The sequence below is a fragment of the Eutrigla gurnardus genome, assembly GCF_963514095.1.
Source record: "Eutrigla gurnardus genome assembly, chromosome: 11".
In the NCBI taxonomy this organism is placed as follows: Eukaryota; Metazoa; Chordata; class Actinopteri; order Perciformes; family Triglidae; genus Eutrigla; species Eutrigla gurnardus.
Window position 1 is genome coordinate 18,534,453 of NC_139925.1, and position 13,668 is coordinate 18,548,120.

The 13,668-nt window shown below is 40.5% G+C and overlaps 1 protein-coding gene and 1 long non-coding RNA gene across 2 annotated transcripts; one reads left to right on the top strand and one right to left on the bottom strand.

Annotated features, from left to right (window-relative positions):
- Positions 1–228: 228 nt before the first annotated feature.
- LOC311020486 (clathrin heavy chain linker domain-containing protein 1-like) lies at positions 229–9,735 on the top strand. Its single transcript, XM_084020534.1, has 11 exons — positions 229–470; positions 759–946; positions 1,301–1,389; positions 2,747–2,945; positions 3,069–3,184; positions 3,631–3,730; positions 3,810–3,916; positions 4,942–5,113; positions 5,184–5,386; positions 6,546–6,728; positions 7,056–9,735. The coding sequence occupies exons 1-11, from the start codon at positions 267–269 to the stop codon at positions 7,250–7,252; spliced, it is 1,758 nt and encodes a 585-aa protein (XP_083876660.1). The 5' UTR covers positions 229–266; the 3' UTR covers positions 7,253–9,735.
- LOC311020498 lies at positions 8,614–12,191 on the bottom strand. The gene is made up of 3 exons (XR_014597907.1): positions 12,010–12,191; positions 9,930–10,161; positions 8,614–8,734 (listed from the first exon to the last, which is right to left on the bottom strand). It is a non-coding gene; the product is annotated as an uncharacterized lncRNA (long non-coding RNA).
- Between the last annotated feature and the right edge of the window lie 1,477 nt (positions 12,192–13,668).

Sequence of the window (13,668 nt, forward strand, 5' to 3'; positions counted from 1 at the left end):
CTGAATTTTGTATTTTAAAGAATAAATAAATAAATAAAACCCTAATTTCCCAGCTACACTTTCGAGGTAACCATAGCAACGTTGTTGAAGACCAATACGTTAGCACGTTGAAATGATCTCGATACGTATTTCTGTGGTCGATGAACACTTTTTGACAACTCTATTTTTGGACATTTAAGATATCTCAGTTAGACTTTCGTTTTAGTTTGGACATACTGTGGCGTGTATTTGTAGCCTAGCATGTAAAAACTACTGTACAAATAACAATGTCTGAGCCACTAAACTCTAATATATTATGTTCAATGCAAGAAGAAAAACGTTCAACACCGGACATTTTAATTTCTGAGAGCGATGAAAGTTTTTTTCGGTCTCTGGAGGAGTTTGTCGACCAGGAGAAACGGTATCTGCGGTGTCCGGAGGAGGGACCGGACGAGGATCGGTACATCATCTACCGCTGCGCGTTTAACAAGGTATTTACGGAAACTTGGTGGCTTTCATTAGCTTCATTAGCTTTAAGTCAATGAGTACAATTCTGAGTTAACGCTATTTGCATTGCTCCACGACATATCAAGTGTACATATTAACTGTTTACTTCACTGCATTTATTCACCAAAACAAATCGTTTCTTTTTAGATTGAAATTATTAAACAAAATAAAAAATCAGCTAATAAATGATGACGTATATACTATAAGTAAAATGTATGTCCACATTTACCTGCTGATTAAGATAAAGTTTCCCCTTGTCTTGTTTCTGACAGGTGATCAGCCGAGCGACGGCCTATAAGAGACTTCTGCTGACCATAAAGGCGGAGTATGATGACGTGGTCATGGCGCTGCAGAGGAGGGAGGCTGAGGCCAGCAGAGCTCAGCGAGCTCTGGCAGCGTCGACGTCACACTCAAAATCACTGGGAGCCTGCCAGAGGCGAGCCGACCACCTGAGGGACAGGTGTGTGCTATCGTGCTTTCTTTATGAGGACATTCTGTCCATTCTCACTCCGTTAGAAGGATTTTAGAGGGTCCAAACTTTAGTTAAAGGCCATAAAAAACTATTTTAGCTTCTTTCTACGAGTGACATGAACATTATATTAACATTGGTTATTTACTCTTAGATATGACGGTATTTTTAATTCCCAGTGGTGGAGAATCGACTAATTGCTTACTAATAGTTTCAGCTGTACTTGTATACTTGTTTAAACTGCTATCTTTGAAAATGTAATTTGTATGAGGAATTGTGGTGAACATTTAAACACAACTTACCAGCCATTTCCTTGCTGCATTTGTCTCTCTATCTCTTTTCCAGAATCCGTTTAATTAACAGGGAAACAGCAGGACTTCAAGAGGAGATGAAGGGACAGAAATCATCTGGAGAGCCCAGCACATGGATACCTGGTACTACTGATACTGATACTCAGGCCTGATTACTAAGAATCAAGTGTATTTTGGGTTGTATATGCTTGTTGTATATGTTTTGGTAGACATTCTTCTTCTTTAGAGTGATACATTATTATTTTATACCTATATATTTGTATGAAAGCAGAGATGGCTTTTGGTCCATGTAATGTTGATTGCATGAAAACAAAGACAGACATCCTCTAATTATATATATTGTCCATGTTCACTTTTCATTCATTTAATTAGGCCTATACATTGTTTCCAAAGTAAATTAAGATCTGATAAATCGACTCAGAATAAAAGTAGCTTGTATCTGCATTTTGCTGAAAACACTGCAGGTCATTGATTCTCAAAGTGGGGTCCGTGGCACACTGTCAGGGGGTCCATGAAACAATTTTCTATAAATAATAATAATAAAAAAAACACATATCTACAAATGGGGGACAATGAAAAAAGCACATTGTGTTCATTAAGCCCAATCACATTAGCTTTGGCCCAATAAAAAGTCTGATATAATTCTGATATTCAGCATTTTCAGCATTTTTAAATTGCAGCGCTAACTGGTTTGAAGTTCAACTACTTAAAACGTTAAAACTGCTGTCAAGTTGAGTCCAAATGCAATTTGAATTTTGCAATTGATAACATGGTTTGACCTGACCCAATTCACTTTGGGTACCAGGCCCTTTTCTCTATAATGTTTTCCACTACGGATAGTGGCTACCCCCTCAGTGTTGGTGGGATTCTCAGCTGATCACCATGAAAGGTGCTGCAGACGTTCGATAAAAAAACAACAATTTTTACCTCCTCACATTATGTCACATGTCATTGATATTTATGAAATACACATGTCTGTCTGGCTGATTTTTATAATTAAATGTTGTTCTCTCTGACCAATCAGTGGTCTGCAGTGTTTTAATTTCACCCTCTAGTGTCGGTCTGTGCATCGGAAATGTGACACAAGAGACATAAAATGACTTGAAATAGACATAAAATGACTACTAAGAGATGCAAAAGTATTACAAAAAGACCCAAAATGAGAGAAGAAACACTTTGAAAGAGGCTTTAAGCTGCTACATTCGTAAATACATCTTTTTCACTCTATTTCAGCCTTCCATTCAAACTAAAATAACCCTTACATTATCTTTCTTACAAAAATGACCTCCACAGTGTGTAAATCATGAAACACTGACGTGGTGTTAAATTTGACTCAGTCTGGGTGTCTTGTAGGAGAAGTGGGAGGCCTTTTGCATGTTAATAAACCAGGCCGTTGTCTCATTATCTGCCCATGCTAAAGGTGAATGGCTGGCAGACCGTTGTTCATTCGGTCATCTCTGGTTTCAACCTCGTCTTCCAGGTTTGACGGTAGCTGAATCAGAGGATCCCGACGCTCTGGACGGACACCTGAAGCATCTCGAAGCCCACAGAGCTGCTCTACTGGACAGGAAGAGTCACTTCATCTCTCTGGAGGTCAAAGCTGAGCTGGACGCTGAGCTGCAGACTGCCAAGGACCACAGAGACCAGCTGAGCACCAAGAAAAAACAACTGACAGTCCTGTAAGAGTCCTGTAAAGTGGAGCACTTAGATGGAGCTAAACCACCTGAAAAAAGATTTCAGCTGTATAAGACATCAACCAAATGAATGATCACGTCGCTCTGCGCTTTTCTGTCTGTCTGCAGATACAAGCGTCTGAGGTTCGTGTCCGCCTGTCTGTCCAGCTGGGAGGCCGAGAAGCAGCAGGTTCCTCTGGAGGAACTCTTGAGTTCCACACTGGAGAACATCAGACAGACTGACGGTGAGACACATATTAACATTTGTCACATTTTATCAAGTAATTGATGCCTGCATTTATTTTTATATTAATTTTTGGAACATTTAATTTCAAATATATATTAATTATCAGGTCATTTATTTATTTACTTCTGCCTCGATAAGGTATACTTTCTGTTGACACCATTAAAACCATAAAAAGGCTAAGTAGGGTATTTACAGAATTATTGATATTTTCTAGCATTAAAACGGTAAAAACTTTACACATCGTCTCTCTGCTGATAACGTTTCAACTCCTACTGTATTTAGCATGTAATAATCTTGATGTTATGGTCAGGGGTATTTATTGAATCACCTCTTAGACAACACTCAGGCCTAAGTTAGAAAAAAAGAGAAGGGAGGTAAAGGGAAGGTGCCACATTTCTTTTATTCCATATTTTAAAACCTTTAATCTTCCCATTTGTCCTGCAGAGACGGACGATGACGACCTCAGCACTGATGCGGAACTGTTTGAGCATGAAGAGCCGACCGGAGTCGACGAGTGTAAACTCCTGGCAGATTACCTGAACAGGTGCTGCGTTCACAAACAAGTCTCGATCGGTTCATCTGAACGCCGCAGACTCTCTGAATGATCTTTCTCTCTCCGCCAGGTTCACTGAGCTCTTTGGTTCTGCTCAGTACGAGGAGGCTGCTCTCCTCGCTGCTGCATCTCCTCGAGGAGTCCTGAGGAACCTTGACACCATGGAGATGTTTAAAGGTGGGAAACAGACACACTGACGTATATGTAAGAGATAATACCCAAGAACCTGTACTTTCCATGATTGTACTGTATTATGCATGCTGTTTTGGTCTCATTTTCTCTCTGGTCATCTGTCTGTTTCTTTTCCCCTGCAGTTGTCTCTCACACATTCACAGGTTTCATATTGGATAACAATATTTAAATCCTCTATTTATTGCTTTTCCCCCCTCCGACAGTTAGTTTACATCCAGATTTGAGTGTAGTTCCTCTGGTGTAGTTTAGTTTCTGGAAGTTTTTTGTAACAAATTCTGAAATTGAATTACAAAGCATATAGAAGACAACTTTTTAAGATGCTCACAAGAACTTCTCAAATGATTCTGTTGGAAGAGTTTCTCTGAGATACCAGAGTCCAGGCAGAAGAAAAACACAAAAAGTAAAACATAAAAATAACACCATTGAAGCAGAACGTGAATCCCACATTTCTGCAGCATTTCTATGATTTTCATAATTCTTAAAAAAAAAAGAAAAAAAAGATGTTGTTCTAGACGTGTTTTAGTTTTTCATGAATATATTTACTTTGTGGCAGCAAAACACATTACACTTTACACTCTTCAGGAACTCCTTTGGAGGGTGATTAACTGTCAAACATATGATATTATAACGGACTCTTTGCAACATTAAGGCTACAAACAACCCATAATGCAACACTCTTTAGGTCAGAGCTGGTGTCCCTCTGGTAAAAGAATATCTGGTGTCTGTTGTAAACGTCATTATCCTGACCTGGAACACAGGACGACCCCACAAACATAATGTCCAGACGTCCTATATTACCTTTAATTTATGTGGTGCTCATGGATGTCGGGGAAAATTCAAGAGCTGTCAGATCTAAAGCCATAGTGGGGAATCATCATTCAAGGACTTAAACCTAATCAACCAATCACAGATGATCTTCTTCTCACTCACTGCCAATACAAAGACAGTCTGTTTCTGCTTATTGGTTTGTTATTAAGACACATCTTCCCGTCCACCTGTCTCCCTCCCAGGTGTGAAGGGGCCCCCAGGCTGGTTCTCCCCTCTCTTCCTCTTCCTCCAGGCCCTGCTGCTGTCTGTACCGGCTGGTGAGGAGCTGCCGGCTGCTCTCTCCCTGCAGCTCGTCCGCTGTTCCCTGCAGCACAGCGCCACGCAGCTCATCGCCCACGCTTTCAACAACAACAAGTTAATACTACGAGTGTTTTTTTAAGATCTGCCGCTGCTGCTCGGCTCTATAAAGTCTTTGTGCTTGCAGGCTGACCTTCTCTGAGGATTTGGGCGACATCCTGACTGCACACGCTCAGAAGAATGCCGGCGTGGCTGACTTGTGTCTGGCATTGGCCACCCTCGTTTATGAGGCCTGTAGGCTGGAAAGGAAAGCCGCACTGACCATGTGCCAGAGAGGCTTGATCCACAGCACCGTGGATTTCATGAACCACTGCCAGGACCTCACAGCTGGTCTGTCTGTGTCTCTGTCTGTGTGGGTGGGAGGGGGGTCGGGGGGATTTTGGTCAGTCGTCACTATTTCAAAAGGCAGTTAACTGTAACTGGGGTTAAGACTTGGTTTAAGGTTTATGTTAGATTAAAAGAGAGCTTGATTGTGTATAGTCAGATGGTTGAGAGGAATACTCTACATTTTTGAATGGTTGTTCATACATTTAGGTTGTAGGAAGCCGTCTTTCCAAATAGATACGCTGTACAACGGTTCAACCAGACAGACGGCTGAAAGGGCATGGAAAAGTCAAGTGCATAATTATGGAATGGTATCAGGGAATATGAGATGAACATATGGACTGACAATTTACATGTTAAACCTTTTCAATCAAACCACTAGTAGATTGCAGCGTGCCCAAGCAAAAGTGGATAAACTAAATATTTAGTGTCATATTGCACCAAAGTTTTGCAGTAATGATCAAGGGAACCTGCTTTTCTGGACTAGAGAACAGATTTCAAATCGTCCCCTGTAGTGCAATACTGTGGGACATCTGTAAAATATAAGTTTCAATCATTTAATTTTTCTTCTTTTAGTCCAAAAATACTTTGAATGTAAATTAATTTTTTATTTTTTATTTTTTTTTTTTATCTCTGTTGATTTAGTTAGCTGAGTTATTGTAGGAAAGAAGGAAAGGAAAGACATCAACAGCTGATTCACAACTTTTCCAAGTGAACAGGGTCTTCACAAATATAATAAAGGAAGACAAATGTGTGTTTTCTTGCATAACTAATAATTACAATAATCTGTGTATGACCCTCTCTCTCTCTCTCTCTCTCTCTCTCTCTCTCTCAGTTCAATTTCTAATTTAATCAGCTTTATTCGCATGACCATTCAAAACAAATTAAACATGTTGCCAAAGCAAAAAGTCACATACAGTAAATACAATCCATCCATCCATCCATCCATCCATCCATCCATCCATCCATCCATCGTCTACCACTTATCCTGTATTCAGGGTGGAGGGGGGGGGGGGGGGTTGGAGCCGATCCCAGCTTCAGTAAATACAATAGAATAACCAATAAAAAACAAAAAAGTATCTTAAATGTCTTACTTTGTGACATGCAGTAACATATTCTATCCTTATATCATGATATTCTATCTCTCTCTCTCTCCCTCTCTCAGAGGACTGCATGTGGGTTCTGTGTCGATCGCCCAGCCTCTCACTCCTCCAGCTGTTGACGGGGCCTCAGCAGGGCCATGCGGCCATCTTGTCGGTGGGTGTGGCCTGTTCCAGTCTGCTGGCTGACCCTCAGCAGCAGCAGCTCGCTCTGCAGCTCCTGGACAGCTTGGTCAGCAGAGGACGAGGTAATCACAAACTGTCAGCAGGCACAAAGCCAGCAGTTACACAAACAATCATTTCCTGGCATCAAACAAACGCTGTTCGGCAACACAGTGCAATTTTGCTGCTGATTTCGGCAACTGGTCTTTGCTAAGCCTGGTCCTAACTGCTAAGTCAGTCTTTGTTAAGATCAGTCTTTAGGATGGAATTTACATCGAACGCACCAACCAAAGTTGTTTGTCCCTTTTCAACAATTAGTAGCATGTTGTTTCCATGCTTGTTGCATCAGAATATACATCACAGCACCTGTCGCTAAGGGACCGCTGACGTTCCCTGTGTGTCGGTTCTCTCAGGGGTTTTGGAGGAGGTGATATTGCAGGACGGCCGTTCTTCAGTGGATGTTTGGACTGTGGCGGCGTCTCTGTGCTCTGAGCTGAACCGGCCTGACCTGAACCAGACCATCCTGTCCATTCTGCTGGACCAGAGCGGGACCAGAGTCCTGTCCCCGGGTCTGGATGGAGCTCGGCTCATGGAGCATGTCTTCTTGTGAAAACTGAACCTGAAAGCTGGAATAATCACAGTTGAATGACTCCAAACTTCACACAGCGCAATAAACATCTGATCTTCTTCTTATGTTTGTGACAGAAACACTTAGAATCTAAAGAATTCTTGTTTTTGTGTAAAAGCCCAACTAGCTGTCCCGGCTCCACATAATGATTCCTGCGATGACTTACAACATTGTCTGCCAGCTGAAATACGCAGCCAACTGCAGGCTGATGCCCACAGTCTACATGTGGTGAAAAAACACAAAATGGAATGTTTTTTAAGTGTAAATTGGTTTATTATTTTATGAAAAGTATTACTATGTGCCCCTTTTGATTATCCTGATCACAGACATGCCCATTCATGTGATCCATCTGTTATCTAGTGACCTTTGACCTTTGATCTTTGCTTGTTTCAGTGAGATGACTCATGTAAAAATCATGTCGTGACGGTTGAGAGCCAGCAGGTGGCGAACAGATTCACACACTGAAATCAAAGTGGTCTCTAATCACACAGTAAACAGAGGTTGAGCAATGATAATAATTATTTATATATAGAGAACTTTTAAAATATAAAAGTACTAAATTGTGTCTCCTGACTGCTTTTACAAACCCTGCGGGGTGAGAGTGGAGATGGACAGATGCTTTGTGGATAAAGCTATTGTATGTTTGCCACACAGGATTCAGTGATATGACCTCATATTCATATTGACTGGACTTTTTTGTTCTCTGTCGATTGGACCCCCTTCAGACTTTGTTACATGATGAGACTGCTGTTCACTCGTGATGAACTAATACGGACACGTGTGCAGACACACACGTAATCTGTATGCACTGGACTTCAGCTCTCTGTACCACCTACTGCTGTAACATAGTATGTCAAATGTCACAAGTAAAAGAAAATGATATGTCAAGTGAAAAATGCAATGATAAGAAAAGATTATGATGTAGATTTTCTCCTGTGGGTAATGGGGGCGGGACTAGATAATCCCTTTCGGCCATGTGTATTTTACTATGTGAACAAAGATGTGTGACGATGATTTAACGGACATGCCCGAAATAAATAAATAAATAAATATTAAATATTTGAAGTAAAAATAACCTGAATCATCGGCTTTATATATATTAAATTTGTTTCTAACATAAAAACATATTTACAATGTTTGTCTTTCATTTATTGTATCGTACTATTCATACTGTACCGACAAGATACACTAATATACTGTATTCAATGTGACAAACTAAACACAATGAACCTTTTAGAATTCATTGTTGTTATTTCTGAGCATGAATGTTGCATCTCTGCTCATACATCAGGAAGGTAGAGGTGGTGACCGCTGTATGTGTATGTGATTCCCAAACCCGCCAGCACAGAAGAACTAGATGTAACAACGTGGTCTCTGCCTGGAAGCAGCGTGCTGGGAGGGTCACTGGTCTGCTGTGGTGCTGCTTCTTACTGGGATGATGACCTGGTTGACCTCCACCCTTTGCTGCCAAAACACACAAAAGATCTGCTCTGTGAAACACGATCTGGTCCTGTAGATTGAGCAGGATGGAGGACTACAGGACCAAATTAGAAGGATGGTGGACTACAGGACCAGAAGAGAAGGATGGAGGACTACAGGACCAAATTAGAAGGATGGAGGACTACAGGACCAGAAGAGAAGGATGGAGGACTACAGGACCAGAAGAGAAGGATGAGGACTACAGGACCAGAAGAGAAGGATGGAGGACTACAGGACCAGAAGAGAAGGATGGAGGATTACAGGACCAGATGGTAAGGATAGAAGACTACAGGACACTAGGAGACTGATGGATGAATACAGGACCAGATGGTAAGGATAGAAGACTACAGGACCAGAAGAGAAAGATGGAGGACTACAGGACCAGATGGTAAGGATAGAAGACTACAGGACACTAGGAGACTGATGGATGAATACAGGACCAGATGGTAAGGATAGAAGACTACAGGACCAGAAGAGAAAGATGGAGGACTACAGGACCAGATGGTAAGGATAGAAGACTACAGGACCAAATTAGAAGGCTGGAGGACTACAGGACCAGAAGAGAAGGATGGAGGACTACAGGACCAGAAGAGAAGGATGGAGGACTACAGGACCAGATGGTAAGGATAGAAGACTACAGGACCCTAGGAGACTGATGGATGAATACAGGACCAGATGGTAAGGATAGAAGACTACAGGACCAAATTAGAAGGCTGGAGGACTACAGGACCAGAAGAGAAGGATGGAGGACTACAGGACCAGATGGTAAGGATAGAAGACTACAGGACCCTAGGAGACTGATGGAGGACTACAGGACCAGATGAGAGAGGTGGTTGCCTTTATATTATAATATAAATTCAACAAACAACCAACAAACAACCAACACTGCAATGGTTGTGTACTTGTGTCCAACATTATTCCTGAGATCCAAGAATAGTAGCAGATTATGTCCTCACAAGTCCTGCTAACCTCTCATCACACACACACACACACACACACAAACACACACACACACACACACACACACACACACACACACACACACACACGCACGCACAGAACGTCAAACAGAAGAGGCTTTGTGTCTGCTGTAGGCCTCAATTTGTGAATAAAACTACACACACACACAAACTGAGCAAACACACTCCCACTAGTCTATTAACGGAGGCCGACAGTTTACCCAGGATCCTCTCTGTCCATCTCTTCAAGTGTTCTCTCTACTCGCCTGTAAAATCCAGGAAATTAAGCTTTTATTTGTCTCGCAGGTAAAACCGCCCTCAGAAGGTGATCCAGATTTGATCTCTGTCCAGCACGTGGGAAGACTCGCAAGCCTGTCTGCTGTCATCGCTGCCAAACCGGTTCTCCCTCAGTCCTGTTGAGTCCTTTTCATAATCCTGTTGACCTGCCTCCTCCTGAGTAAACAAATTTAACTCTGTCACTGAACAACAACCAAACATTCCCAATTACAGACAGAAATAACTAACTATATTAATGGGATGCAGTGCTGCTAAATGCAGTTACAAGTCAATCCCAGTTCACTATGAAAAGGTAAGATTTTTATATTGAAACTGTGCAAAGATTCCTGAGTTTAAAACAGGGTGTTGGGGTTTGCCATAAAGATGGTTTGTACAGTGGCTTTACTTCACTGAACCGCTGGCTGGCTTAATATTGTAGTAATTATTTAGTTTTTGTTGTGTTCTTTCTGGGGTCGGCCCAACATGCTGAAAGTGGACAGCCTTCCTCCCACTGGAGAGGGAGCCACTATTTTATCCAGGAACACGGTACTAGTTTGAGATACTTCTGCTGGTAATTGAGTAATTCCATAATATGTAACTTTTTACTTCTATTCCAATGCATTCCAGATGAAACTCTGAAATTTGGACATAGATTAGTGTTAAATCTATCCTCTCCCTTCACAACATGTACATGCTGCTTACATGTTAAGGATTGTATTACAATAATAAATGAATCATATATTTATGATAGACCTAAATGAATAGAACTGCTGCTACTTATCTACAAGTAAAATATCTCAATTCTTCTTCCACCACTGATTGCAGTCCAGAGTTAGTAAGCACTTGTGTTTTCATACAAAATCTAATTAAAATGTTATTCATAACAAAGCCTTTGGATATTTTAGATGATCACTATATAAAAAACATCATTTGATGAGTATTTAGATATGCTTTAATGTATCTTTAAACAACCTACTTTTGTTTAAAAGGAGGAGCAAGATTGTCTCACCATTTCAGAGAGAGAAGATTAAAAGAGCAGATGAGACAAACATTTAGTGCTGACTCACAACCGCATGACTCGGTGGCAGCGTATTGATCTACTGCAGTGTGTGTGTGTGTGTGTGTGTGTGTGTGTGTGTGTGTGTGTGTGTGTGCGTGTGATGCTGGCCAAGCATGACACAGCTTTTTTTATTCAAAGTATTCCTTTTCTTTTCTCCAAGGGTATTAAAGGTTACACTCAGATAAACAAATAGATCCATTCTATAGATGTTCATATTCTGTTTTATCATTTTCTGTGATGTTTATCTTTCAAGTCAGATTTGCCAGCGATGCAATGTAACTAAGTGCATTTGATTAAGTACAAATTCAAGGTATTTCTACTTTGGTTGGGTGTTTTCATTGTATGCTACTTTATGCTTCTACTTAAGGCCATACTTTAAACCATGTATCTCCAGATGTCTCAATCTTGAATATTTGTGATAAACTGAAGGATGTGTTGAGAAATTCTTAAGATCAATACAAATATTTAGTAACCATCTAGTAAAGTTGTTTTTTCTTGAAAAGTTGAGTTTTTAGAGATACGTGGTTCTCACAGGACAGCAACACTACAAACATATGATGGTTTTATAGAATAGGATGAATTGCATAGTTTAAACCACCCAATAAAGGTATTAAGATGAACGTTAAAATCTACATCAGTAAAATGCAGGCGGAAACATCGTAATTGTAAAACACTGACAGATCATATTTTAAGTATACTTATCCTCACATATCAACGGATTGATGAATACAGTAACGATCATCAAACACACAAATCATCATGCCTCGCCACACCTCAGAAATATTTCAGCCAGCTCTGGCCAGGGTAGTTTCCACCAAACCAACAGCAACAACACTTTTGATCCATGGAAATATCAACTGGAATCAATACACACACACACACACACACACACACACACACACACACACACACACACACACACACACACACACACACACACACACACACACACAGAGAGATATTACCTCCTGACTGAGCGTATTACATCAGGAATGGACATCTGTTGTGTGCGTGTTATAAATAGTCCGGCAGCAGGGATCAGTAAAAAAAGTGACTCTTCTGTTTGATGAAGAATTTGGTTTTGGCTGACAAACCAAGTAAAGAGTTAATGTGATGTCTCAGTCCGAGAGAAGAGATAAGACATTCCTCGCTGCTAAAGCAAAGCTCCTCAAAACCAAAACAAAAAAGCAGAACCAATGCATGAGGAAGAAGAGGAAGAAGAGCACAAAAGGAAATGATCACATTCTTAGGAACTTGTCCCCTCAAGGAAGCTCAGATGGAAGCATGAAGCTTGGTTGTTGAAAGATTTGCTGCAAGGTAATTTTATCATCCTTCAGATGGAAAAATTCAGAGTTTGATAAGATGTTGTTGTGATAAACATGTGGCTCAAAGAACCAACTGACTGTCATAAAAGATATAATGAACAGATGCTTTCTGATTACCTATCTGTCGATGCTTTCTGTCTTTGTTGCTTTACTCCCTGCAGTGGAAGTATTCTGATCCTTTACTGCAGTAAAAGTACTGTAAACATACTTTGTTACAAATGAAAGTCCTGTGATGACAATATTCCTTCAGTAAAAAATGAATGAGCCTGTTGTTTCAGAAGTACTAAAACAGTACATTTCAATTTAAAATAAAAAAATCATATTTAATACGCATCATGGTTTCTTTGTAAAACTATTAATCTGTAGCCAAACTAAAATGATCAGGTAAATATAGGGAAGTACAAGTACCTAAAATTAGTATTGAGTGCAGCACTTGAGTGTACTTACATTCCACCAGTGGGTCTAAACAAATATTAACAGCATGTAAATGGCAGTCTGTGCAACATTAAGATTAATTTATGTCATCAACACGCTGGTCTTGCAGGCTTCTGGTGACTTCCACTGAAACACACTGTAAACAGTCCAAACATGTTGCTAGGCAACCGAGCAGCTGCCATCATCCTCAGCCACCCTGCTGGATGACTAAAGATAACTTTGGCTGGTTGTTGGTGGCCTGCAACAACTGGGTCAACACGCAGGCGCACACACACACACACACACACACACACACACACACACATGCACACATGCACACACACACACACATGCACAAATTCACCATTTTGTTGTTCTCAGTGACTATTTACAGTACATTTACTTAAGTTGAGTATATCCTCGTTCTGCTACTTTATACTTCTACTGTACTACATCACAGATAGAAATATGGTACTTTTTACTCCATTACATTTATTTGATAGCTGAAGTTACCTTGAAGATTGAGAATATTAATACAAAATCGAATCAACTAATACATACATATATTACAGTATGTCATCCATCCATATATATACATATATATATATATGGATGGATGGATGGATGGAGGTCTGAAACGTAGAAAAAGATGTGTTCACAAAAATGTTGACGTACTCTGAGGAAGACACTGCAGAGTTGAAATCAGCTGATCAGAGAGTGTTCAGAGTCTTTGATTTAAAAAAAAAAAAATCATGAACAGGAAACAGAATGAGCAGCTCACATTGTGTGCGGTGACTCACCTCTGTTGTGATAGTGACTCCTGCAACACCCTCTGGTCAGCTGACTGCTGTTTCCAACACAGGCCACTGTAAAACAAACAGTCTG